This window comes from Sabethes cyaneus, chromosome 3 (assembly GCF_943734655.1).
Source record: "Sabethes cyaneus chromosome 3, idSabCyanKW18_F2, whole genome shotgun sequence".
Classification (NCBI taxonomy): Eukaryota; Metazoa; Arthropoda; class Insecta; order Diptera; family Culicidae; genus Sabethes; species Sabethes cyaneus.
In genome coordinates this window covers 224,310,111-224,336,966 of record NC_071355.1, presented here as the reverse complement: position 1 = coordinate 224,336,966, position 26,856 = coordinate 224,310,111, and the positions used below count along the sequence as shown (strand labels likewise).

The 26,856-nt window shown below is 41.6% G+C and overlaps 1 protein-coding gene across 1 annotated transcript in view; it reads left to right on the top strand.

Moving 5' to 3' along the window:
• Positions 1-26,856, top strand: part of LOC128743103 (protein Wnt-6) — a 41,395-nt gene that overhangs the window by 7,893 nt on the left and 6,646 nt on the right. Inside the window, exon 2 of the mRNA XM_053839626.1 lies at positions 14,116-14,351. Coding sequence (XP_053695601.1) covers positions 14,116-14,351 — 236 coding nt within the window. The remainder of the gene's footprint in view (positions 1-14,115; positions 14,352-26,856) is intronic.

Below are 26,856 nucleotides of genomic sequence, written 5' to 3'. Positions count from 1 at the left end.
TCTTCAGCTCAATTCGCCACGGATGACTAGCCGCAGAATCTCGGCGATTCGCCTGTAAAAACTGCCGAGCTTTGGGAGGCTTGTTATGTAAACTTTCTGACATCGTCGATAATTGACTTGCGATCGTCCTTCTAACCATTTGTGTAGGCTCTTCAAAGGCTCCGAAGCATGTCATGTTTCTCAAGAGTATCGGTTCCGTTCTGCCTTTGCGCTGCTGGTTGACAACGTATCGATCAGTAACAGTAACTGAAGAGCTAATGTATCAGATTACTGCCGAGACCCAGAGGAATGCGTGTCTTTTCGTGCCAGTACAGATCTTGGCCATCGTCGCCGTCTTCCCTGACGACGAGTGTGGACGGGAGTGGTTGCAAAATACCTGCGGATGGCATTCTTTCGACACCGTCCTTTGGCCAGTTAGCTGGAGTGAGCTCCTGAAAGCCTTTCGTTCGAGATAGAGAGAGAGATGATTGATTTTGCTCCACACGATCTCCAATAATCCGAATTGCTTATGCCGGGTTAATATTTGCGCATGGTCAACTACTCGAAATTACTCGCTTCGGTGATTTTATTTGAAAAGTTATACCTGCCCTTATGGGTGTTTATGTGTGCTGATCCCTCCGATGTCCGATGTCCGTGCCCACCTCAACAAAACCTTCTTTTTTTGTTGGACGAGAAAGACGAGCATTAAAATATTTGATGATGATGTTTCGGTGCACTTTCGAGGGCGAGAAAGAGGAAAAACAAACTTTCGAAGAGTGCTTCATGATCAAATAGGCAAGCATCTTCAGATGCATTTTTCCTTCCCCTTTCAGGAGTCAGGGTGCCAGGGCGGCCGCGGTGACATTCGATGGGTTCGCCATCACGAGCATAGGTGATGTGCGTTCCGTTCCTTGTTGTCTTTCAGTTTTCTTCGGCTTTCCAAGCAAACATCACGACAACAGTGTCCCTTTTCAGTGCTCTCTGGTGAAACATTACATTCAGTCAGGCGGCGGCGGCGGCGGTCAAAGGAAAGTGTGACGGTTTTCCGCCTCGTTAGAGCCCATCCATAAGGGCCGGGCAAAAAAGTATGTTTGCGTGGTCAAGTGAAATATTGATCTTTTATGTCTTCCTGCATACTCCAGGCGCACCTTGATGTGGTCGGTGCATTTTTTATATATATTTAGCTTGAGTTGACGGATCACATGACGAGTTCTTAGTGAATGAACTTCTTAATCATCTACAAAAAGATATTACCTCCGGATCGAGGGAAATATCTCCAGCTAGCACTGAACTGAGAACTTTAAGATTTATTAGTTTCGCGGAAAATTTTTATTAAAAGAAATTGTCATCTTTACTGCCAGCTCACAATTATATACGAATAACCATTGCGATGATGTGTCACTGACAAGCCCGAGAAACCTAACTGCCCCGGTAGCATGACGTACTATTTTCCCACAGCTAATGAGTGGTGTCCAATGAGCCAACTCTGGGAAGTAAATCAACTAAAACAGCAAAAAGCTTTTAACTCAACGTCATCAGCATTACCTAGAATGGACGAGCGAGCCGCGAAGCAAGCGGCACTTCTTGTGGCCTCGAATACCATCGCGATCCACTGACTGGTCCTCTAAAACCGATAACAGAGCTTCCAGTTATGATTCATTAAATTGCGGTGGTTTCTCGAACAGTGCAAGATGCTCAGCGCCGGCAGTTCGCCGGAGACCAATAAATCCAACACTTTATCTTAATAATTTCATAATTAACCATTTTATGGCAGTAAAATTGCATTGCTTGCTGCTGCCTGCCGCCGTTCCACGGTTGGTTATTAGTTTATCTTTTCTCATTCAGAGAGAACCCTTACCTTACCTAGCTCGCGATGAGCATACATACAGTGTTGCACATGCACCTCCGTAGGAATGCACACTTGCTCAGCGATAAAAAGACATATGGCTTCGAAGATACACAACCTCCAACCAGTAGTCATTAAATGCATCCTTAATTGCATTTACGCTTCCAGATGAGATTATAAATATTACAAACTGACTAGCTACTCCGCTAGCATTATATCATTAACGATGACGTTGTGATAAGAGTTCCCGTGGACAAACCGTGGCCAACAGCCTTGTTTGCTTTGCTTTGCCTTGCCTTGTCTTGCCTGACTTCGCTATGCAGGAGAGTAGATTGAGTAAAATGTAAACAGTACAGTAGACTACTTTTTCCTCTAGATCTTGATCACATTATCATCAGCAGCATCATTGTAATCATCATTATTATTATTATTGCTATCATTGTAATTACTGAACGCGTCTTGTTGTGGACGGCACGGTCAACCGTCAACGGGGGCAGTGTGTAGTGAGATTCTCAGGCGCGTATCACCTCATCATCTCACAGGTTCACACGAGAGCAGAACGGCCGAGATAGTTGATGCGTGTAGTTAGAAGGATCCAATTATATAATATTTGCGGACGGCTTAAATTGTAACAGTTTATCGTGCTAAATGCTGACGATGATGAATTTTGTGAAATATAATATTACATGGTGCTTAACTGGTAATAGAGGAGGAAGCTGCCAGTTTCAATGGAATAAAGCCGGATGGCCGAAACACTTTTGACGTAGGATTAAAGGCATGATTTAACATTTATAACATTTGCATAATGCCGAAATATTCATTCATTTTAATGCAAAGTAGTTTATTGAGTGTTTTCCACAGTTGTGCACGTTGGAGATAAAACTTGTTAGGGCATGAATTTATCAAACCTTTTTGCTCTATTAATATGTCTCAGAGACAGAGTTGGCATTTTCAATCTTTATTTCTGTTAATAATAATTGTATTGTGGATTTTCGGCTTTCCAGTCAGTTATATATTGAAAACGGCTTTTTTATACTGCCTGACGTTTCGGCCTTTGGTTTTGGCCTTTTTCAAAGGTCTATCAGACTATCTATAGACTATAGACTATCTATAGTCTATAGACTATCAGTCGAACTCTAACAATGATGGCGAAAAGAGTGAAGCTACTCCGTTTAGAAGTGGACGCGTTCAAAGAACGATACCCCGCTGCGTCGAAAACGGACATCGTGCGGCACTTTGTGGGCGCCGGATACAACCGTTCCGGCATCTACAATATTTTGGCACTATTGGAGACGGCCGACGACCCTGAGCGACAAGAAGCTCCTAAGGATGCTGAAAAGGAAGACCGAAGTAAAAGTGGCTACATTGCTGCAAGCGCTCGGCCGGAAGGTCGGTGCAACCGGCCAAACAGTGAAAAAGTACCTGGTGAACATGGACATACATGTCAGGAAGTGGCAGTCCCGTCTCAGCAGACTGGCCTCGGAGTTGCAGGCAATGACGCAGCGGCAGCGGCTGAATAAGATGGTCAAGACGATTTTACCGGCGAATCGCGACGTGGCGGTGATGGACGACGAGACCTATCTCACCCTGGATGGGAACGACTGGCAGGGCACTTCGTATTTTACTTCCCGCACGAAGGAAGTGAACTCCGAGGTGAAGTTCATTTCATACGCCAAGTTTCCCAAGAAGGTGCTGCTGTGGCTGACAATCAGCGAGAAGAGGATGTCAAAGTCGCTCATTTTTCGCTCCGGACTGGCTCCGGGATAGGCAAATTTATAATACGAAATGCCTGCCGGAAATTGCGTCGTTGTTCAAGAAATACCATAAGAAACAACAGCGGTGACAAAATGTAGCCCTGTCTCACACCAGCAGTAACCCTTATAGGGTCGGACCTCGGACAAGACGCTGTTGTGCAAAACCTTCACCTCGTACTGAGCCTCCATGAGTGACCCCTAAGTGCGTTCCAGATGTTTTCATGGTTAAGTCGGTCGAACGCCTTTTCGATTTCAACGAATACACGGATAGAAATTTATTTTCCAAAATGAGCAAAATGACTCATGATTTCAGGTTTCTAGCTTATGTTTTATGAAAATACACCATGAATAATTATCATGATCGTCATGAACTTTGCTACCTACAACTTTGCTACAGTACAACACAACGCAAGATCATGATTTATTATTCATGATTTTGCGCTGCTTGATATAGCAGTTCAGTCATGATTTGACAGCAATTCAAGCTTCATGTTTTCATGAATCTATTCATGGTATCGGAATCAGATTTCTTTCCGTGTACCAGCAGAAGAGAGTCCTGGAATTCAATATAATGCGAAGCATTGTGATATGCCCAGCAAACATTTTCATATGCAAATCAGAGTAACAGATGAGTTAGATGTACCTATATATACCCTGAAAAATCGTATCTAATGCACAAAACTAGCTTAGTCGTATTGATTTGGAGGCCATATACGTACTACAAAATATACGATAATAATTCAACTTCATAAGTCTTTGTATGCGATAATATCGGACTCAAGGCGATTAGTTTTTTAATGCTATACAATTCTGTACTGGAAATCGCAGGTCAATCACTTGCTATCGTCAAATACGATAAAATATAAACTTGTGTGCATTTTATTAGGCTATATTTACGATCCTGAATTTATTAAAAGTCAATAACGATAATTTTCGTACATTGAAATACGAGTTGGTGTTTGCTGGGTGGTCTACATATGATCGACCAGCACGGAATCCAGCTTGCTGCCGCCGTCGATCGTCTCCTGGATCCGGTTGAGGACTGCCCTATAGAGTACTTTGAGAGTACTTAATACAGAGCAACGTGATGCCACGCCAGTTACCGCATTCAGTTAAGTCTCATTTTTTAGGACTTTGATCAATATACCCCGCGTCCAGTCCACCGGAAAAGTTGCGGTTTCCCATATATTGCTGAAAAGGGCTGACAAAGACGGGTCAGCTTTGAAGCTCAGTCAGCTCTCGGATGAAATACAGTCCATCTCTGGCGCTCTATCGGATTTCATACTCTTGATGGGTGCTTCAGCTTTATTCAATGATGGTACCTTAGGGTTGACTGCTTCACACTCGCTAAATCACGGCTTTTGTATTGTGCGCTCAACTACCTTGTGGACCACCGGAAGGTGTTTAAACACAGCCCGATTTGACTTGTGGCGTAATGCACGCAAATTCTAATTTACTTTTCCAAATCTATTTATATAAGAGGCTTGTCTGTAGCGAAAACCAGGTCTCTGACAGGGCGTCATAAGAGGCTTATCGGTAATTAAAAACAGGTCCTTGACAAGACGTCATGCTCTCGTAGCAATGCACTGGACTGGACTGGACTGGACTGGACTAGACTGGACTGGACTGGACTGGACAGCTTGATTCAACTGCTCGACCGGACTGATCGATTCAACTGCTCGACTAGACTGCTCGATTATACTGCTCGGCTTGACTGCTCAACTCGAATGATTGATTCAGCTGGTCGAATCAACTATTCGATCCAACTGCTTTACTCGATTGCTTGATTCGACTGCTCGACCCGCCTGCTCAATATTGAGTGCTTGTCGCGATTTCATATGGTCGGTGTTAAACCAGACCGGACCAAGTCGCAAAATTTTACAAAATGAGTTAACGACAGCAAACCATCAAGAATTTTCTAAGAAACATTTTACTCTAATCAGACTACAAAAATGTTGCAAACAGCCGGAGTTAGAAGATGATTTCGAAGTCAGAATTTTGTCTTACTTATATACGACCATATGAATCGGTTCGCGGCAGACAATGGACACAAAAGAGCCCACCTATAGAATCATCACAGTGGAGACAATGGACACAAAATGGCCAATGGAATGTGTCCGCAGTTTTCTGAATTCTGAACAGATATTTACATTTTCCGGATTGTAAGATTCGGGCTCAACTAGTACATTATATGATAACAACACTTACGCAACATTTGTACATTCAGATTCACGCACACAATCTCAAATCATCTCATGAACCCGATACAACGTAAATATATTTTAGTTCTTAACTGATAAACCAAACCTTGTGTTTTTAGTCTTGACTATGAAATGCGGTCACCTTCCAGTATTGGATTAAAGGTAGGAGTCACAACGACAACTTGTTAAGCATAGCTATCAATAACCCCTCCCCCCCCCCCCTCACCTTTCCATTCTTTCCCCTCCATGCAAACATTCTTTATTACTTTCCCCTACCGTCCTTTCATCAATTGTAGAACCACCGTTTCAAAAGACATCAATATATGCTTGACCGCATTTCAAGGTCAAGACTAAAACTACTTGGTCTATTTCATAGGAATGGAGCCTTTCCCGAAAACCCGCGGTGAGAATCGCGGCTAACACGCTGACAGACAAACCCCGCCAGTCCCGCCAGTAAAAACAAGGTTAGATTAAACTTCTCGGTCGGTGGTTTCTACAGTAGACGGAGGAAGAAGCACAATTTGTGTTTAAAAATAACCCAACCCATGTCGCTAGCTTAATAAGGAGGATTGCGCAGTCTCCTTTTGTCCAGCGCCTCTATGGTTCAAAGATACAGGTACCAGTGAGCCTCACACCCTGGCGAGTGTTGTGGGTTCGAATCCGGTTATAATCTCAGATTATAGCTTGCTTCGACCCATGCACCTTCCCCAGGATGTGTAAAGAGTAAAGAGGAATGAACTACGAACCTAGTAGTAAAAAGCAGAACCATATCGGTATAAACGTACTTAAGAACTTGACCCTTCTTTATCGACAGACGATTACACAGTCGGTTATTAGAATCTCAAGCAGTTAGAACATTTTACTTTTCGTTCTTACTATAAATATAAATTATCTTTTTGTCGACCGGTTTCCGGTAAGTTTTTCCTGTCTACGGGGCCAAGTTTAACTAATTATGTTGATGAAAGCAGCTACAAACTTAATTTCGTTAAGCCGTAGAGTGGCGATACTATTGTAGCAATGTCCTCATTCATTAGTGGCCGCTCAGCTGTGAGGATGTAACTGTAATAACACGCAAATGTGATGTGATGATTTTCTTACATTTTTTTACAGTTTAGTACTATTCCAATTAATCAAATGTTCACTGGTAATGGCATGCATTGCCACACTGTAGTCATTCGCACGTTAGTTTTCTGTTGCGGCTTTAGGTATGTACCTTCACGTGGACTTAAATATTTCGACGAGTTTGGCCAATATATATGTATTCGATTTGGTAAATTTGCGATTTTTCCTCTTATTTTATTGCGTTACAAGGTATGTAGTGATATTTTTCCTGTGTCTCTTGCGCTTCCGCAGACGAAACATTTTATCAACGAATTTATTATCGAAACCATTGATCCTAGCAGCTTCGTAAGTTTTAAGGAGTTTTACAGTTTTATTAGAGTACAGGACAATAACGGGGCTAATGCAACGATCTCACTGACTCTATAGCAGCACCCACCCAGCCGAGAGTCGAACATACGACGACTGGCTTGACAGGACAGCATCGTACCCGAAGCTAACTGGGTGGGCCAGTAAGCTTTGCTTCAGTGCCCCTTCCTAACCTAATTTTCCACTCTTGTCGCACTCTGTATACTATAAACACCAGAAAGACTATCGTTACAAAAAAAAATATTTAGGGCTTACGATACTGTCGAGTCAACGCCAAATCTGTTTAAATATTAGGGTAGATGTACCAAGATTAGTGGGTGTACCAGTAATGACGGAAATTCAAAAAATGTCTTAATTTTGGGGTCCAGACAGGAGATCTTCCTCAGTATCAAGACTTATCAATATTCAGTATTTATTCTGAAGACCTCACGTCGAAATCCCGAAATAATGAAATGTTTCAAATTTCCATCATTATTGGCAGGGATGGTTCGATCACTTTGACTCAATTTTGATTCATTTGACAGTATTATCTTAACAGGGCCAAATATGATAAAGTTATATATGGGACATTTGTTTATTTGTTTATTTGTTTATTTGTTATAAAATACATCATCTGACAATAGTAGTCTTAATGATTAATAAGCAGCACAAAACAAGCAGTATAGATATACACAAAAAAAAAAAAACATATTCATCTTCGAAGCCGTTGTTTAAACGTTGTTGCGGTAATATTAAAATCAAACAAATCAGCTACAGCATTAAAGCTTGTCGACATGAAGCGGATAGGGTCATGTTGCCCGTACGTTGCATTTCGCTGAGGTAAGTACAACAGATCTCTGGGCCTTAGAGTCCTTTCGGGTGCATACATATTAAGCTGTTGTAGAATAACAGGTGCATCGATCACGCCAGACAAAACCTTTCCCACAAAGACAGCTTGAGCTTCGAACCGCCTTCGCTCTAAAGTCTGCATTTCAAGAAGTTGGCAGCGCTCTACATACGGTGGTAGCTGGTGTTGATTTCGCCATGGAAGAAATCGTAAAGCATATCGCACGAATTTTCGCTGAACGGCTTCAATTCTTGCTATCCAATTAGCATTGAATGGGCACCACACAACCGAGTTGGTCTCAAGGACGGAACGCACCAGGGAATAGTAAAGTGATCGAAGGCACATGGGGTCACGAAATTCTTCAGCAATTTTGAATATAAATCCAAGCTGTCGATTCGCCTTAGCAATTATTTCGTTATAGTGTGGCTTAAATGAGAGCGAAGTATCCAAAGTAACGCCCAAATCACGAACCTGGTTTACTCTAGTTACCGTCTTACCAAATATGGTGTAATTGAACGTAATCGGATTAGATTTTCTATAAAACGAAATCGCACTGCATTTTTCGGTGCTAACCGTTAGTAGGTTGCTGGAACACCACCGAAGAAAAATATCAACCATTCCCTGGAGCGCTAAACAGTCTGCAGTATCGTTGACAATCTTGAACAATTTCACGTCGTCAGCAAAAAGTAATCGGCAATCCTCCGGGAGTAACAATGAAACGTCGTTTAAAAACAGCGTGAAGAGCAGTGGTCCCAGATTACTGCCCTGTGGAACACCGGAGAGGTTCGTGAAATATGCAGACTGCTGATTACCTATCTTTACATAGAGCATTCGATTTAAAAGATAGGATCGAAGCCATTGTACTAGCGCAGATTTGTATAACAGGTATTATCTATAATTTTTCTGAATAAAGTTTTGCTGTATCTTTTGTAGTTACGGCGTTACAATGCTAGTATCTTATTAGTGACTAAATAAACGTTCATTTAGTCACTGATGAGTTACTAGCGTTGTCCCACCGTAACTACAAAAGATACAGCAAAACTTTGTTCAGAAAAATTATAGATTAGAACTAGTTCTACAAATGTCCCATATATAATATTTTCATATTTGGCTCGGCTGAGACGTTACTATAAAATGAATCAAAATTGAGTCAAAGTGATCGAACCATCCCTGATTACTGGTATACTCACTATTACTGGTACATCTACCCTATATTGCAAATTGCAACTATTTTTTATCGATTTTGCATGGAGTTTTCTATGATCTAGTAAGGCCATTACAAATATTTTAAAAAGTTTTTGTCCCTTCGGCATTGGGCCACTGAAGGGGGGGGGCGAAAAAAAAACAAAGTGAATTTTTTAATCGAGCAAAAAAAATTTGGATTTTACGCATTCTTATTTTAAGTTCAAACGTGAAAACCAAATCTATTCTTGCGTTTAATATATACGTTATTAATTTCCATGCAAAAATCTACGAAAAAAGACAAAAACGAAAGATAATTTTTTTGGCCGATTTTCGGAAATTGCGTTGTTTGAATTTCCATTTCTATTTCAAGCTAGAAGCGTTAACTCAACTCGAACCCAACTCATTTTTCAAGTTTTTCAGGCTGTAGAGCCCACAGACAATTGATTTTATAAAAAAAAATTTAACTCATATCCTACAAATTATTTTTTTCCCCCCGATTTTTCAAGCCAATTTCCAAAGCCAAGGGGGGGTGACAAAAACTTTCAATATGATTAGCAATGGCCTAATATCCTAATAAAACAAAAGCTCAATGAATTAAAAAAAACTGTTCTATGACGCTTGAATAAAAACCACTCTTATTACAGAAATGCAAAACCTGCCATAAAAGAGTAAAGGTCCTAAAAACAATGGTTAAGCATCAATTAAAATAATGAATGAATAATTGTGCAACGTATGTCACAAAAAGCTATTGTTTACAATTACCAAAACCAAAATTCAATTCCCACCATTTACGATTTCCATCGAATTAAAAAGCAGCTTGTCGAATGAATCAATTAACGAAACAAATTTGAGTTACTGAAAAACCACCTCGGCCGTTTTTATTGACACCGCAATAATATTTATCCATCGTCCATCTCATCGTTCGTTTATTTGCTCGACTGCGTCCAATTTCGTGCTTGACCATCAATGGAGTCAGTCAACAGAACAGAACGGAGACCGTCAGACAAACCGTACGCGGTATGCGGTGGACATGCGAAGGCAAACTCTGCGAATTGCAGATGAGCTCCCGAGAGCAGTCATTCAATGATAATTAAAATAAATTAGGGAATTCTGTTGAACATATTGACACATCGGCTCGTCGGCAATAAACATTGGACTGAAGAACTAGGTGGTTGTAGTTGTGGTGAGCGCAGAACTGGAATCCAGTGGATTGGTAGAAACCGTCATCTGCAAACGAAAACATCATCAAAATTATTCTGAAACCTGTAGCAGACGTTTTTATGCACAACTTCCCTTCTGAATGTCCTCGTGGAAGGCCACCGCTGATGATGGATTCTGAATAAACAACGATTTACCTTTGCGAGACGAAAAAATGTGTAATGGAAAACGAACCACTCGCTGCTAGTGTTGTCTCGGGATTAATATGATTTAGTGCTACACACTATCGAGTCGAAAACAATGGCCCTCGCTTCGTGTAAGATTTCCTTTAGGTCCCCAAGAATGTGTATGCACGAAGCAGGCAGTAACAAGCAGTCGTGATACGGTTTGTGGCAATATTTTTGATCCGCTGATTGTCTTTTCTTTCAAATTTGATATGCGGATAAAAACATCTAATCTAAATGATAAAATGATTTTTCTGCGAATTATTTGTGCTGTATAAATTGAGTTCAGGTCAGATCTCAAAGTGAAATTCTGGAGTCAAATAACAGAAAAATATCTTAAGTAATTTGTCTTATTTTCATACATGATTTTATGATTACCAACTGAGGTTTATTATGAGAAAAACTGTAACTGAATACACGTAAAACAATAAAGTGTGCTTAACGAATGAAGCGAAAAAAATTAATTTAAAGAAACCCACATAAAAAGCTTACACATTACAAAAATTTATCGTCATACATCTTCAGCACGTGTGCTGCGCTCTCGCTACGATATGAGCACACCTTACGCCGTCAGTAATTAAAAATTTACTGCTGATAAATTATAGCTTCCTCCAGGACGAACCAGCCAGCTATACAACCAGAACGGCCGCTACCCAACCACGGTTCGCCATTTGAGGGCACAATCCGGATTGTTTTGCTATCGATATAAAATCAATCTTATCTCATCAAATTAATCGTTGGAAATTAATTTCCTAATCACCGTGTTTATAAAGCTCCATTTACTTGGGCCCACTAATCTTCGAAATCTGCGTCGAGACCCGAGATGCCGCTGCTGCTGCTGCTGCTGCTGCTGTTGCTGGATGGGTTGAAAAATTATAAATTCAAATTTTGAGCCCGCTCTGGTTGTTCGTGTCCGGACGGTTGTCTAGCCACAGTCAGCTTCGGACCCCGCAGGGGAACACCCCGAAGTGGTTGCTCGCTAATAAAGACATAAATTAGTCATTCCGGCTTGTCTCGGTGGCAACCAGTCCCGTCATTGAACGCCGCGGTTCACCCGAATGGATCATAAAGATGTTGATTTTATAGTTTATCGATCGTGTATTAACGAATCAGGTTCCCGCGTTTTTAGTATCACTCAATTTGATCAATTAACACTTGCCGTTTTATCAGACTTCGATGCTGATGCATAATTTTTCTTAGCCCGAGCGGGCACGTTCCACAATTAATTAGTATAAATTAGAGCGATTCGACGATCACGATCCGCCGTCGGTGAGGAGAAAAGGCAGTACGCTGTTGGCTCTCGTCAGCTGTCAGTTACCATGGTCGCCGGCGTGCCGTGGTGCTGTGATTTTTTAAACCCTCCTGGCGCTACCTTCCTACAGACAGCGGGAGGATCGTTTCTGAACCTATTAAACGGTGTTTTACGCTTTCGGTAGTCATGGTAATTAGGATAGAAGATGGTATATACTACATAATTCAAATAATTTCCAAACTAGAAATAAAAGAAATTTTTTGGCAAAACTAAAATTATAGGACGAATTTTCATTCAGTTGAAAAAATGACCAGATGATCATTTTTTGATTGATCATGCGCCGTACAGTAGCTAAGGATTTTGAAAATCTAGCAAAGCAAAGCAAAGCCTAGGTGCTACATTCTGCTTGCGAATCTTGACCTTCTGTTTGTATTTGACAGACTTCGCAGCCAGCTGAGAGCACAGGACAATTGCGGGGCTAGCGCTACGATCCCATTGAGTTTAACATTATTTCTCAGCTGACATTCGGATAACTGGATTGTTAGTCCAGTCTTGTACCACGTGGCATTTTGAAATTCTATGAAACTTATAAAAAATATATCAGATATGTTCACGATCACGATGAATTTATTATTGTGTTTCTGCGTCTATCATATCTTTTGTTTTGAGCATAAAAACTAAGTACTTTTTAAATCCCCGTTCTCATAATTAGCTGTGTGATCGTGTCACTTCTCGGCACTCGTGGATTGTCGGAATATATCTGAGGCTTTGATTGAAATCTCACGGGAGCATACCGCGCCTGTTGTTGCATTATACCTCATCACTATGCCATACGAAAGATAGTGGATTGACGTTTAAACGAAATATTGAGATGATTATTTAGATGGGATGGAATCTTAGGATCTGAATCCTTTTCCAGATAACTTATTTCCTCACGTGTGAATAGAAGCTATTTTTCCTGATATACTATTCTGTTATAATCTAAAATAATACTGTTAACGTCAGCAAAATAAAAGTCATTCCCTCAGTTAGAAAATCGACTTGCTTGGAAGTGTATTGGCCTTAGAGAAATGAAACATGCAACTCTACCTACGATGTGCAATGACCTTTACCGAAATTTCCAAGAATAGCCGACCTCATCATCCAGGTAGCGCCACGTGACAATTGCGTACGACGATGCTAAGCTCCGCCGGTCAGTAGACGCTTATGGGCCATAAACTTTTTTTTTCTCTCCACACAAAATTCACGAAGTTTTTTCAAGCCTCCGTTACCAACGGTAGAGTTTACCTAAATTCCAGCCAAAGCTGATTTATCTAAATCTTTATTATTTTTATTACGAAATAAAAGGAATAACACCATCAACTATGTATCATGGCAAGCGATGTGACCACGGAAAATATAAGCTCGAAGAGCTTCACAACCAAGGTCCGAACATTACGCATCGCATCGCACCGCGCACAGCTCAGTTTCGTTACCGTAAATGAAGTCTCCGCGCGCGCCCGCGTTCCAGATCTGCGACGGACGCTTCAGAGCACAACCGCAACAACGCAACGCAGCGAAACGCTGAGCCGTGCGATTAAGCAAAGCCCCGCCGAGCACGTTGAATCCGTGATCCGAGGGTCAAGTGCGAGAACCGAATCCACATTCGGTCGCGACTTGTTTTGCATATCTAATTATGTTACCGTAAAAATGTTAATAAATTATTCATCCTAAACGTTTTATCTTCACGATGCCTTTTTTTATATGCGAGATTCGGAGAAACCGCAGCCAAATGGATGAAACACCGTAGATATTTACCTTCGTATGAATACCGATTTTTTATTTCTTCAGAACGGCCTGGTATCGAGCGCATTTGGAAACAATTAGTTTCTAAAGATCGTTACATTCTACAAAGATCTGGACTATGTACAAATTGCACTTAAATTAAAATTATTTATTGTAAACAAACAAGAAATAGATCTTTTACGACTATTTTTCCCGCCTCCGCTTCCTGCCGAGCTCAATTTCACCCGCCTGCAACCGCGGAATGGATAGTGGCAATGATCGACAATTGTACCATTTCATGTAATATTTCACTTCTCTTCCTCTTGTTCCGTTGCTTTAGTTCCAATTAAGACAGGCGTGTAGGGGGCACGCCGAAGTTTATAACTACCAATTTAACGATTATGAGCGCACTTGCGTTTCGTAGAAATAAACTTTACGTAACCGGGTTTGATTGCGTCTCTCATTTTCAAATTACATCTCTACATATATTCCCATCAGGGCTGAAGGCAGCAACATTCTACTGGATCCGGCGCAGGTATGCGAAAATAGAAACAAGAAAACCAAGCGCCTTTCCGGAAAGTTGGCCGACATCTGCAAAAATGACACTTCTCTGATGCGGGAAATCAAACGTGGCATCAATCTGGGCTTTCGGGAGTGCGAAAACCAATTCCGCAACAACATGTGGAACTGCTCGTGGACAATCAAGCGCAGCATGCGGAGGATATTGACCAGGGGTAAGTACTGTAAGCTTTAGATCGTTTTATTTAAGCCGTGGTAAACTATTGCCAGCAATACTGATTTCCTTGCAATTCAAGCTTCTCCTTGCATTTCACTACTTTCTCAGTGTGGAATTTAACGATATTGTAACGACAATAAATAACATTTAGCGGCGAAAATCAGTGTGATCAAGGAAGGCTTTACTTCAGCATTGTGCATCATGGCAAAGCCAAAGTAAATGCAATTTTGATTGAACCTCATGCAGCCTCCCGCAATATCCCACAGGAGTGGATGCCAAAGTCAATGTTCGGATGCTGCTCTCCGGCCGATCATCTACTTCGTCACCACCCGTGCCGTGTGGCTTGTAACATGCCGAAAAAAAATCCAATCTAAAACCAGAACCTCCTCATGCATGCACATGCTCATTGTTAATGGCAAAAGTCGGAGATTCCGCGTGGGAAGGGGGGAGGATCTGTGCGGTTAGTCACAGGAAATCGACTTGACACACCGTATCTATGCTGTAAAATGCTCTCTGATCCTGCCTGACTGTCGAAGATTTGTTAGCGATCGGATCAATAAAACAAACAAACAGCCTACCTTGTCTCAGTCAGTCCTCGCTCGCGGTCTGTTATTGTTTTTATGTCTCTTGCCTGCCCTGCGAACCGGGCTACTGTCATGTCAAATTAAACCTGGACGAGACGGTCGATATGGGCGGCTTAAGAACGGAACGGGCGGCAATAATCGGTGAGGGGGCAATTTTCTCTTTTACATTTTCAAACCGTAACAGGCACCGGGAGGAGGATGTGTCACGATGCTCCGATCAACCCATTTTTGGCGGAAACTGGATGACCGCGGCCGCAGCAACGCGGCTTCGGCGGTGGCGGCGGTGTGGTCGAAAAGAGACCGCATGATCATTATAATAAATAAATGCATATTGAGCTGTGCATTCTCACCCATCCATCTGCATATGTGAACCCTGCGGACGGAGGCAGCGGGAAAACCCTTTCGGATCTGAGCTTGGAGAGAATTGGATAAAGGCACCGATGGTCAATTTTGATTTTGAAATTACCATGTGAAGTTAGGCAAAAATTGTCGAAGTATACTGAAAATCAGTACATTCATACATCTTCCCAGTTCTCCATTGCTCAAAGAGTTTTGCGGTATTCCTCCATCTAAAGGGTGACAACTAAAATTTTGGAATTTTTTTCTCAAGCTGTCAAAAAAAGACAAAGATACCTGAAGAAGATCTGATCTACCGAAGTGAAAGATACATTATCCATTGTTGAAAACAAATTAGTGTACATTTGAAAACGGTCCGTAATCGGCTGTTCGGCAAAGCTTTCGTTTGACGTCAAAACAGGAGCGTTGTACGGTCAGGCCAACTTTGCGAATGCATCTCTTGATACACCAAGGAACTCAAAGACAGATTTTACGGGTCGTGGTGTTCGGGTAAAAATGGGATCGAATGGGTAATCAGGAACGATCGTGTTTTTTTGGCATAATGCGATGATGCTCTATCCGGCCAAAACACGTATTGTCCATCTGCATGATGTTTTTGTAGAAACAGGATCAAAATTTTCTTCAAACATTCGTCTGGTGCATCTTAATTGATAGCCAAGCCAGAGGGCTTGTTGTTAAAAAAAAACAAGAAAGAAAACGATGTCCTTCTGTGTCCATAATTTTGGCTGGTCTTCCACTACCTTGCTTGCGAATAGTTGTTGGGCATCTTAGGATATGATAAACCGTCGAAGCCGCAACATATTCGCTTTTTAAAGGTTGTACCGTCAACTTTTTCTCGAGATTTCTGTGGAAGTGCGTAGAAGTGTACAACGCGCTCGCGGAATGCTTCTTGTTTTGACGCTATTTTTAGCAAAACTTGGCAAGCATAAACAAAACAAAAAATACTTGCAGAAAGAGGAGAGAAATACACACTCTCATTTCTCCCTGAGCTCGTTTGTTGTTGAGTATAGGGGCCTCGAAAAACTTCCAAAATTTTAGTTGTCACCCGTTATTTTGGTCCATGGCCGCTAATCTCTAGTTCCGCGGACACCCAGTGCTCGTCAGATCTCGCTATAGCTCGTTCGCTGTGCCCTCTTCGTCTTATTGCTACTGGGTTCGATGCGTAAACCATTTGTGCAGGATACTTAATTGTCCGACATTCTAGCAATATGTCCTGCCCAACGTATTCATTCTAAAGACTGGGTTCGCCGTAGATACGTGCAAATTTGCAGTTCATTCTTCGTCTCCATACACTGTTCTCTTGCACACCACCAAAGATGAACCGTTGTTCTAAAACTCCGAGAGCTCTTAGGTCCTCTTTTAGCCGTGTCCACGGTTTCAAGCACGTAGAGGACAACCAGCTTAATGAGCGTTTTGTACAATGTACACTTTGCACGGAGGCTCTGCTTATTCCACCGAAAATGTTTGCGGAGTCCATAGTAGGCACCACTTCCGCTGACAATACGCTTTTTAATCTTACAGCTAGTTATGCTGTCTTCTGTTGCCAGTGAACCAAGTTACACGAACTCGTCGACTACCTCCGACTCATTCAGTCGACTACTGCCTAAACGGACAATGTCGCTCTCTCAGGGTATACTTCGTTTTAGACGTATTTATCTTCAACCTAATCTTTGCTACTTCGCGTTTCAGTCTGGTGTACTGATCTTCCACCGCCTCAAATGCTCTGCCAATAGTATGTACGTCGTCGTCAAAGCAGATTCTCAACCTATCTGCTAACCAATGAAAAAACTGCTAGAATTACGCTGACGACGCGTTGACGTGTTCAAGCGCAATTTTAAATAGCAGGCAGGAAAGACTATCTCCATGTTGTATCCAGTATCCAGCGAGAATTGAATGGGTCTGATAATTCTTCCGAAATTCTCACACAGCGCTGAAATCATTCGATCCATCGTAGTCAAGATATGTCTAGTAAGCTTCCCCGGAAAGCCGTTTTCGTCCATAGTTCTTGCCGATTTACATTATCATATGCGGCTTTGTAATCAATGAATAGGTGATGCATGTGGATTCGGAATTCGCGGCATTTCTAAAGGATCTGGGTGAAGATGTGATTCGTTCTAGACCGACACTTCCTTAACTTTCTGATAACTTCCCAACGAATCAATTGGTTATTAGCGACAGTCGATGGAAGATGACTTGGGAAAGTACCTTGTGGGTGACATTCAGGATAGTGATCACTCGGTAATTCTCACAATGTAACTATCACCTGGGGCAGATAACACCGTCTTTCTAGTCCTCCGGTAGTTGTTCTGTATCCCCCGCGCTCTTAACAATCAATTGTTGCAAACAGATGGTCAACTTGTCTGGGCCCATTGTGATAAGTTCCTCGCCAGCCCGCTTCTTTAGCTTTACTTATCGATGAAGTCATTTCCTTCACTATCACGGTCTTCCACCTGCACACCATTTAGGTGTTCGTCGTAGTGCTACTCCCACCCTTCGATCATCGCACGGCCGTCAGCTATTATGCTTCTATTTTTGTCTCTGTACATTTGGGCCCACGCGCTTGCAGGATTCGTTGAGTTTTGACAGAACTTCCGTGATTCACAAAAGCGGTACAGCGGTACAGAGTTCCTCGTACTCTTCCTCTTCCTGGTGGCACTTTTTCCACTGGAAGAGTCGGATTTGTTTGTCTCGTTCCAAAATATGACGTGTGGCTCTACGCAACATTAGTATCGATTCGGTACCACACGGTCTAAGACGTTCTCCGCTACGCTGTTAATGGCTGTTTTATTGATAGTCCAGCAGTCCCCAAGAGGGGCTTTACCCTCTTCCGGTAGCGCGGTTTCGAGCAATAACACATAGCTTTCGGCGACATTCGGTTGCTTCAATCGTGTTAGCGGAAGCCGCTATCGCATGTTTTTTTTTTTTTTTTTTGTATGGGCTTATCACTTTGACCACAACATTCTTGATCTATTGTAATGTTGCCCGGGTGTATGCTGTATTCTGCACTGCATTTCTGTGCTTTATCGTTATTGAGTAAACGATAAGCTTATATTTTTTTTTATGCGTGCTTATGTGTTGAGGGTTTGCTCATCCATGCTTCGATGCATGTCCTACTATACCAAACCTGTTTCGCCTCGTTATAGTTAGCACTGGTGAGTCCTCCTGAGGTTCAAAACCATTACCTCATTAGGTGCTCATACCAGTATACTAACCATAAGAAGCGTCTTCGGGATAATGTAGAACTCAGCATGAAGGAAGGGTGATGAGGGGGGGCCAGAGAATAAACCTATGCTAAAGTCACTTTGACATCGAATGGCCTGATTCTACTAAGATTCAAACCCACGACCATTCGCTTGTCAAAGTCGTATGTTACTAGCAACAAATAGTTTTTGACGCATCTTATCCATCACTGTAGTGGTAGTGGTTCGACCCAAGACTAACGCACTGATAGGCTCTAACGTGGTCAGAACAAGGTCGATTTGTAATTCCGTCTGGTGATGGTGGGATGATCTCTAGGTGTGCCCATGGCTGAGGTTATACTGGAAAAGTTACTAAGTATGGTCACGTTTTGAAGTCGACAAGTCTGCCTGAGCATAGTACCCGATGACGGGTTTGATACCATGTTTTGGGCAGCAGTCTTTTTCTCGTTCCACCTGCCCGTAAATTCCGTCTTTGTCATCATTGGTATTTACAACCTCCCACTTAGCTATGAGGTACGATGCTGTTCTAACAAGTCAGTTGTTGTATGTTCGAATCTCGGCAGAGGGTGCTGCTACAGTCTTTAGGAACGTTACATTAGCCCCATAATTGTTCTATACTCTGCAGCTGGCTGCGAAGTCTATCGATAAAGGACCAAGTCTTAAAGAGTTTAAAGCCCAAAGCTTTACTGTTTTATAACCGACACTTCCAAGGTGAGGGTTGTGCACGTTAATTATGTTATTATTAAAGAAGAACTCTACAAAAATAGCAAAGAACCACTAGCGATGGTACTGCACTGGATAATTTCAAGAGGCTCCAGATAAAACATCTTTAGCCTCCCACGGACAGTGACTATTGACGGACGGACTATTGAACTGGATGTGGTTAATGAATTCTCATGTAACTTTTCAAAAGGTCTAAATAACAATGAGAGATTCTCTTCGTGCCTTTCCTCCTTTACCTCCCACGGTAATGCAACTGCACTTTAAAACACCAGCTTTGCACGAATCGGTTGCTAGCTTCATTATCTAGCTAAACGTGAGGAAATTTTTTGTTATAATGCATTCATGTCGCCGTAATAATCAGAAAAGAGGGACTCCAAAGAGTGTCTCTCAATTTTCCGTAGTGCTTGCTTCATAATAGCCTAGTATTTTTCGATGGGCATTAGTTCCGGTGCGCTGGAGGCGTTCATGTCCTTGGGTACGAAAGTGACTCCGTTGACTTAGTACCACTCCAATACATTCTTTGAATATTGGCACGAAGGTAGATCCGGACAGAAGATCGTAGGGCCCTCGTGTTGCTTCGACAGAGAAGGCAGATGCTTCTGTAAACACTCCTCGAGGTAGATCTACCCGTTTACAGTCCCGGTAGTCACGAACGGCGCACACCGTTTGCCACATGATGTATTTAATGTATTTCATGTATTTCTGGGCAAACTATGACAGCTTCTGCATCCTTACTTCCTCTGGAATATCAAACTTGTGCAAGGTGGTGAAGTACAGAAGCCCCGGAAGCTGCCGGAAGTCCGCCTTGACGTAAGTCTCATCATTCATGATGGGAGAGTTGAGGATTTCCAGGTGCTTGCGCAAAATAAATTTGCGACGTTGCTTTTCGGGTGATGCCATTTTTTCCAATTTTGGAAAAACTGATCGCGATAAAAATAGAGTGTAACAGAGGAGCCCAACGTTTTGGATGCCACGTTGAAACCGACTTGCGTGTCTCGAGATGCTTAACGAATTGGCGACGAGTAGTCCAAGACCGACTACAATAGAAAACAATTCCTAATACAGCAAAAGCCATTCCAGCTCTATGCTGCTAGCTCAAGTAACAGTTTTATTTCGTTCCACCCAGTGGTTTTCATGACCAATTTCAAAAAACCGCTAGTAAAAGTATGACCAGAACTTTCTGATGACCGAGATGAAACTTCCTTTCGACTAAGCGGCCCACTCTTCGGAAGGTTTTTATAACCTCTATAAGAATCAGATCCTAAGCTGAAGTAGTCTTATCACGCTCTGATAAAAGCAGCAATAAAACTAATTATGTTTTTCGCTGCTTGACAGCTACCGCCATAATTTATTGAAGGTTTTCGATACAAAGCATACAGCTTGCTCTGGAAAAAGCTAAAGCAGTTTGCCAGCTTTGTTAACTTGAAAATACGTTCGTAAACAGAAAAGTTGAAGTTTTACCGTCAGATCATACTGATAGATTTGATTTATAGCGATCATAATAAAATATCCCGCAGAATAATTAATAAATTTCTAGTAGTCTCCGTTGGTTTGCAGGATATGCGCATTAAATTTTACTGTGCATATTGATATGCTAGGTGAATAAAATCGACGCACCTTCGAAACTAGTCGTTTTAACAAAATAAATATTTTCAGTTAGTCAATCTCAATTTCTAGCAAAATCATTTTATTTGCTTCCTGTGACAAGAAAACCGATTGATGATAACTTTCTTTCTGCAAAACACTTTGCTTTGATGAATTTTTGTTTGCGAGCAAAAACAAAATACTAGAACAACAAATGATTTCGGTGTTGAACACTAATATTCTTCATAATAGCAGCAATAAATCTGTTTGATCAGGATGTAACCGTATTAATAGCTCTATAAAACTGACAGATTTATTGCGGTTTGACAAGTAACCGTAATAAGATCAATTTAGATTGGTGCGCCATATTGTATTGCTATACCACACTTATTGTAAGTTTATAAGAGAAGTGGTGCAGCCAACTAGTTTTATTGTAGTAACATGAGCAACCATAATAAATTGGCTTTATTTACAGTTTTATTATGGTTTTATAGCTAGCTATAAGTGTGTTTCGGCTCGTATCCTCTTGGTATTTCGAAACACCATAATAAAACCAGATGTAATGATTAACACCGCAATAAAATCTTTGTTAAATTCAAGTAAAACCAAGTGGTTTTAGAATTGTTACTTTGGAGAATAAAAAGATGTTGATTTCAGATAATCGCCGCCACCGTAATGTTTGTTCGATTTAAGTCGACGGTTTTCGGCGATATAAATATGAAGATTTTCAAATACCAGTTAGTCCGGACGTTTCGAGCTACTGCTGGTCTTCGGACAACTTTTTCGTCCATTAGGTTCTACTTGGTAACCTAATGTAGATGAATATTTCTGTGTAAGCACCGCCGTAACTCCGGAACGCTTGGACGGTTTGTCATTAAACTTGCATACATGTTTCTAGAGATAAGTGAATTAGCTGATGAGGTGATCCCGACTAGGAAGATGGCTTTGTTTGTCTAGTATTATGTGTTTCCTTGCTAAAGGACAACATAGAAAGCTACCAGTGAAAAAGTACGTCCAAATGAGAATGGTGCCCAGCATTATGCGAATTTCCTAAACGAAAATAGATGTGCAAGTGGCTGGAAGAGAAAAGGAAGTTGGCCGCTACAAAAATGGGAGGTCTAAATCCAAATATATAACAGTAAACATATATCTCTATGTTTCACCATGACTCTGGAACGCTGTCTAGGTATTTACATTTACTTTGCTGTACACGTACACATTCATTCTTATATGCTGACAAAATAAAATACTGGCAGAAATGCTACTGTGAGGAACATACTACTCGAGCCAAAGATGCTGATCACTAAAAATGCACACGATCCGTGAATTGCTAAACCAATCACTTAATCTGACATATTTCGGGACGAGGGACATTCTTACAAAAACGTGCGCTAGATGGCCGACAGGAAGAGGTACGTTTTCGATGAACAGCTCAATGGTGATGCGGCAGAAGGGGCAGAACGGAAGTTATTCTTGAAATGCTCATGGAAGATAGTAGGGTCCCAACACCAGCTTTCCATGAGGTTAAATGGGTAATCAGGTTTCAGATGACTAAAAAAACTCGGCAAAGAAAAGCTGACTGTAACTCTACACTTTGTAATATCCAAGGTCTGGAAGGAGGACGCATGACCTATGACATGAAAATGACTAGAGCCGAAACAAAAAAAAGGATTCACAGGGAACTTCCACACGGCCGTGGAAACTCGTACCATTGCGGACCAACTACACCATCTAAAAGATCTTACAGAAATATCAGGAACTCATATAAAATGTGCCGAAATCAAAGGAAGGTGCTACATTTCGATATCGAAGCTTGACCTTTTGTTCTGTTGTAAAACTAGAGGACAATTGCGGGGCTAATTCTACAATTCTATTGACTCTTACAGCCTCTTCCAGTTGACCTATGCGACGACCGGCTTGTTAGTTTAGTGACGTACTGCGAGGCGAAATGGGATGCACATTTATTGTTTTCAAAGCAGCATATACTACGATCGACCGAAAACAGCTATGACAGATAATATACGAATGCGGATTACCGGAGAAATTGGCGTAACTGATCAAAGCAATATAGGATCGAGCGATGTATTTTATGTACGTTTCAGGGGCACTTCCGAGTTTTTTCGGGAGTGCTCCCTTGCCGTGTTCGAGCGGAAGATGCTCCGGACGATCTTTGGTGGAGCACAAACGAGTTACAAGGAACAGAAGGACCCAACATGCGAGACTTGATCAAGTTGAAGGCGATTTGCAACTAATACGAAACAAACAAACAAAAGGTCAGTGAACAACAAAATATATGTTCACGAATATTTATAATTGTGTTCTCGACAGATGCAAAAATACTCAATTCCTAGAAGTTCTTACGAAATTCGTAAACTTGAATCTATTCAAGTGGCATTTAAACATGTTGAGATGAACCATCTATATCCGAAAAAATCTTTACTATGCATTGGTTTGTTCACTGATAGCTTTGTTTTAATTTATTGAGTCACTTTTAGAAACCTACTATTTCTGTTTATTTGGTCTCAAAATTGCCTTTTTAAAGTATATTTATGGCTATCAGTTCAGTGTTTTGGGTTCAGCCAACGTGTACGGAATGCTATGAACGGTAGAGCTAAACACAATTAATTTTTCAGAGGCTGGAAATCTGCTACTCAAATTATTCCAGCATCGAAAGGGCCTCACAGTCTCAACCGGATGATCTTACCGGCGGCAATCATGTTTGCAGTAAAATTCGACCGAGCATGTCGTGTTTCGATCACTCCGCGCAGTGCATTCTACACAGAATGCATTCGCGTAGCAATCCAATGCGGCCGAACCGTCGGATTTGCCCAGTCCCGTCGGGAGACGCTATATTTGAAGATAAACAATCTCATTGAAATTGTCAGGATTACATCACTTAAATTCAATATACATTAACCACGATTCGATCGCATAAAATTAATTTAAGGTATTCACAAATTGACAGGTAAATTGTCTCCGACGATGGCCGATCACTGCTGACCGCAACTAGCTAGGGACAGTTGTTTCAGCAATCGCTTTTACAACAGGCAGTGAAGTCGACTCGACCGTTGACAGAGGTCTCAGCGAATAAGAGGGTTGTTGTGCTTGATCCTATTTTGAACGAACACGACACGCCAATCACCAATTGCGCTCAGTTAAGAGCGGTAGTTGCTTCTGCTACCATCAGCATCACGTCGTTGGTTGGATGGACAGAAGGGACTTTACCTACAAACTACCGCTGGACTACCGCAATCAATTTAGTTTCCATGAGATAGTCGGACTACGACGACGACGACGACGACGACGGATTACTGACGGGTGAATTGACTAGTTGACACGAGGTTTGAGGCACGATCAAATTTGTTGCGCTTTGCGTTTGCCACCAGCGCAACATATAGGCATTCCACGCACTCACTGGCGTCGTAGCAACGGATCAGTGCTGAGCTTCCACGAATGGGCATACATTAGTGTCGCGACTGTGCTACCTTTCTATTCAGACGTTGGCGATAAGTTGCCTTACAACTTTGCTAAACTTCACAAATATTTCGACCCTTTAAAACTAATTCGATTGCGACCGGTATCCAGTTTAGTGTTTGAGTTTCGTAATATCATTCGGATTACAATTAAAACTAATCTATCAAATGCCGTTATGAATTTATAAATAAGGGACCGATAGGTTTAATTGAACTATTATCTTCATCTATTAATACAGTATATACCTACGTTCTGAACGTTACATTTCTTAGCAAACATCTGGCTGGCCAACGACTGCAATGAATCACAAAGTGTTCCACTTCCATTTGCCATTTGCGATAGAAAAATAAACGAATCAATTACCGCCGGCTAACATTGAATAAGAAAATTTATTTCTAGCAGCTCGTTTGAATCATCCCGCACTTGTAAATAAATCATTTCGAATTGCTTGAAACTTATATTCGGTCATAAACGCTACCAAAGGCAACCAACCACTTTGTATCGCACACCCATCATCGGAGTTGTTGATTTTCCAATGAAGTAATTCGTATGGCTTTGAGTGGGTGCGACAGGCGCCTCTACACCCACGTCAACTTTTCGCTTTCTACACACTGCACCTTACCGCGTGACAACAAAGAAGACCAGCATTGAAAATGACTAAATCAGTTTCGGTATTCACTTTGCAACTTTTTAGCCTCGGAGGAGCTTGCAAACAAAAAAAACTGGCACCGGCGTCAATCTTTGTTTACTGAACCGATGAAGTTGTAAAACGGTTTGTCACCTTTCTGTGCCCCGATGGATGGTGCGGAAAGCTTGGGAACGGGGTGATGGGTGGGTAACTGATTGGTTCAAAGAAGCCTCCCAAAATTGACTAGAGTTGATGAGGTGCCAATATTTGCCGTTCCTATCGGCTGCGCTGCGGTTTGCTAGCACCAAGGCAGGCAACACACATTTTGGTGGTGGCAACTTCGTTTAGCGGATGCAAATAAGCTGTTGGCTTAGGTTACGTGTATTTTCAAATCAATTAGCGCCACCACCGGACGGGCTCGCTAACGAAAGTGAAATTTGTTTGACCGATTAGGGTTCTTCCTTTAACATATGGCAAGTGTTCATGGGAAAGACGTAGTATGAATATGAGTACCTTACATCCACCACGTACTCACGAATTGTCGTGTTGTTTGCCTTTAAATCGCACAAAATCAAGAAGTCATTCAGGTGAGGTAATATACGAGAAACATTTATATAGCAGTAAACAAAGTCTTGATGAGGAACAAAATCTGATAAACTGTAAGAAGCTTCTATCATGCCACTTTTCGTAGATGCTTACTAACTTCATTAGAAAGGCCTTTACAGCTGATAAAAATAAATTTAGAAATTTCACTATAGAAACCAAAGAGACCTTATCCAATTTAATTCTACTCAGTGCCGTGGACTGATCTTAGCAATTTTTCATGTCACGTTATCAGTTGATTTGCATTTAACAGCCATGGCGAAAACAGTCAAACAACTGCGCTTGATGCTTTGTTCGTACTGCCAGCTCCACCCCGTAGCGAAGAAGTTGAATATGGTGAAGCACTTCGTATCCGCTGAATAGAGCCAATCAGAAGCGTGGTTCTGGATGCTCGACAGTTCTGCACGACCGTAACAGCAGAAGCTGAAAATGAAAACTGACAGCAAGGTGGTCTCATCGTCCCCACCTAGGGCCGGGAGGTTTGAGCAACCAGCTAAACGGAGAAGAAGTGCTTGCCCAAAATTAACTTTTTTATGCGCATGCGCCAGTCAAGGCTGACTGTGTCTGAGTAGCAGGCTCTTTTCGGCGAAGCATGATATCGTAGTCATAATGGGCGACGAAAACTACTAGACACTGGATGGCAATAACTGCCTGAGGACCAAATACTTTACGTCACCTTCCAAGAAGGCAAATGATGACGTCAAGTATATCTTCCGCCCCAAGTTTCCGACGGAGATCCTTCTGTAGCTGGCGATCAGCGAGAAGAGAATGTTCAAGCCACTGTTCTTTCAATCGAAGTTTACAGTCAACGAGAAATAGTATAGAGTACCTACCGGAAATTACCGCCGTCCATTATCGAAAGAGATTATTAGAGAAGATGTATCGACTGAAGATAAACATTGTACCGACGATCACCAAATCTCCCAGTGTCCCCCAACTGTAACCAATATGAAATTTTTGGGCGAAGCTCAAACGGAGCATTTACTTCAATAATTTTATTGCCAAAATGGAGAAGGAGCTGATCGCAAAGGCCACGAAAATGTTGAATAACAAGTTTTCGAACACTGAGCAAGTCTGCAAGTCGTAGGCGAAATACGTATCTGTCAAGACTAAAGTATACATAGTAGAATGAAATTGGATAAGGTTTCTTTTTATTTAATTTCCAGGTTTCGTGTTCTACTAGGACACTCCAAAAACTTCAGACTATATCCATAAAAAATAACTGATTTTACATACAATTATATACTCAACCCCCGCTAATATGAAAAACACCTCGTTCAGATCAAGCGAATTCATTTTTAATCTAAATATTTAGTAACTCTATTCATTTTGACATACGCGCAAGGCGCA